The sequence below is a fragment of the Eucyclogobius newberryi genome, unplaced genomic scaffold (assembly GCF_026437365.1).
Source record: "Eucyclogobius newberryi isolate DKJ021-1_F unplaced genomic scaffold, fEucNew1.0.hap1 SCAF_97, whole genome shotgun sequence".
NCBI classification, from domain to species: Eukaryota; Metazoa; Chordata; class Actinopteri; order Gobiiformes; family Gobiidae; genus Eucyclogobius; species Eucyclogobius newberryi.
The window spans coordinates 345,001-346,546 of NW_027316540.1; the positions used below are offsets into that span (position 1 = coordinate 345,001).

The 1,546-nt window shown below is 40.5% G+C and overlaps 1 protein-coding gene across 1 annotated transcript in view; it reads left to right on the forward strand.

Moving 5' to 3' along the window:
* LOC140354546 (myozenin-2-like) overlaps nucleotides 1–1,540 on the forward strand; it is an 18,854-nt gene extending 17,314 nt beyond the window's left edge. The window contains exons 5-6 of the mRNA XM_072439579.1: nucleotides 1–128; nucleotides 1,026–1,540. The exon at nucleotides 1–128 is cut by the window's left edge and continues 56 nt beyond it. Coding sequence (XP_072295680.1) covers nucleotides 1–128; nucleotides 1,026–1,272 — 375 coding nt within the window. The 3' untranslated portion in view covers nucleotides 1,273–1,540. The remainder of the gene's footprint in view (nucleotides 129–1,025) is intronic.
* Nucleotides 1,541–1,546: the final 6 nt, after the last annotated feature.

Genomic DNA, 1,546 nt, shown 5'->3' on the forward strand with positions numbered 1-1,546 from the left:
CCAAAGTCTTATCACTCCCCGTGGCACCAGGCCATCGTCAGTGACCCTGCGCTGGCCGACACGCTCCACGCCCGCATGCCCGACCCGGAACTGCAGCCCGACAGACCCGTGTACAAGTGTTTCAACAGGTAAACACTTCTCTCTGCTATGTTTTTTTTCTTAAAGGGGACTTATTCTACAAAATCAACTTAAATGAGCTTTTGACCTTGTTACAGCGGCGTTTCTTCATCATTTTCTTACTCAAAGTTGTATTTTGATTGATTCATGCATGTTTGAGTAATCCTGTGTTGTCCTGACACTGAGGCTAGAGTGCTCAGAAAAGTCCTGTTCCCACCTACCCCCTATGTCCACCCACATCCCACCCACTTAGTCGTGGTTATTTGAACAATTCAGACTTCAAGTGACAAATGTAGTGTTCTAAAATGTCACGTAGCCAATTTTCAAAAATAAAAACATGTAAATGACAATCTGCTGCTTGTTACGGTGAAATCCCACTATATGAGGAGGCGGAGCTTATCATATCTGTGGTTTTGAACAGGAAGTCAATACACCCATTTGTATTACTAAGCAGGTTTAGATCAATATTGTGGTTTGCAATTAACACAATATAAATTCATAATCTACTTCTGTTACAGTTCATTATTAAATACCTGAAAAACATAATATGCCCGTTAAAATTGTAAACTGGGCACCAGCAGGAGGCCCAAAATAAAATAAAAATAATAATAATAATTAATCAAAAATAATGAAAAAATAATAATAAAAATAAATAAAAATAAATAAAAATAAATATTAAATAAATATAAATAAATAAATAAAAAACTGTATGCACAATTTTTTTTGTCATTTTAACCATATTGTAAAGTTTTTCCTCATTATTAGCTTATTCAAAGTTGTGTTTTGAGTGATACGTGCATGTATTTCATTCTATTCGACATCTACCCCAAAATGTCCGGTCCAAGTTCCAACATTATAACTGAAATCATTGCGAGATGGGGTCAATGCCATGTCCGTGCTCCCTCCAGGGTGGCGACTCCGTTCGGCGGCTTCAGCAGAACGTCCAGCCCGGTCCCGCCCGCCCGCTCGCTGCCAGTGGACGCGCCCCTCCCGGACTTCCCTGAGCTCCGGGCCAAGACCACGCCCGCGGCCGCCGCCCCCCTCGACAGACCCTCTTTCAACAGAGCCGCGTCGGGATGGGTGTCGTCCAACCATAGCCCCGCCCCCATCACCAACACCCAGCAAGAGTTTGTTCCAGAGTCTGACGACCTATGAACTTCTGCACAGAGTCTAACAACACACTGCATTTGATCATATATTTAGTCATTTTTAATAAGTAAAAGTACAATGACATGGCTGTAAATGTTGAATACTATTACAAGAACTGTTGCTAAAAATGTTCTTAAAGCCCCGCCAAAGTATAGACTGGAATAAAGGCAATTACTTCATACATTTACTTCAAGTGTAAAGTTAAAAGTATTGCACGACTCAAATGTACTACAATGTTGGTATTTTAAAACATTATTTTTTACAAACCTGTATTGTACTC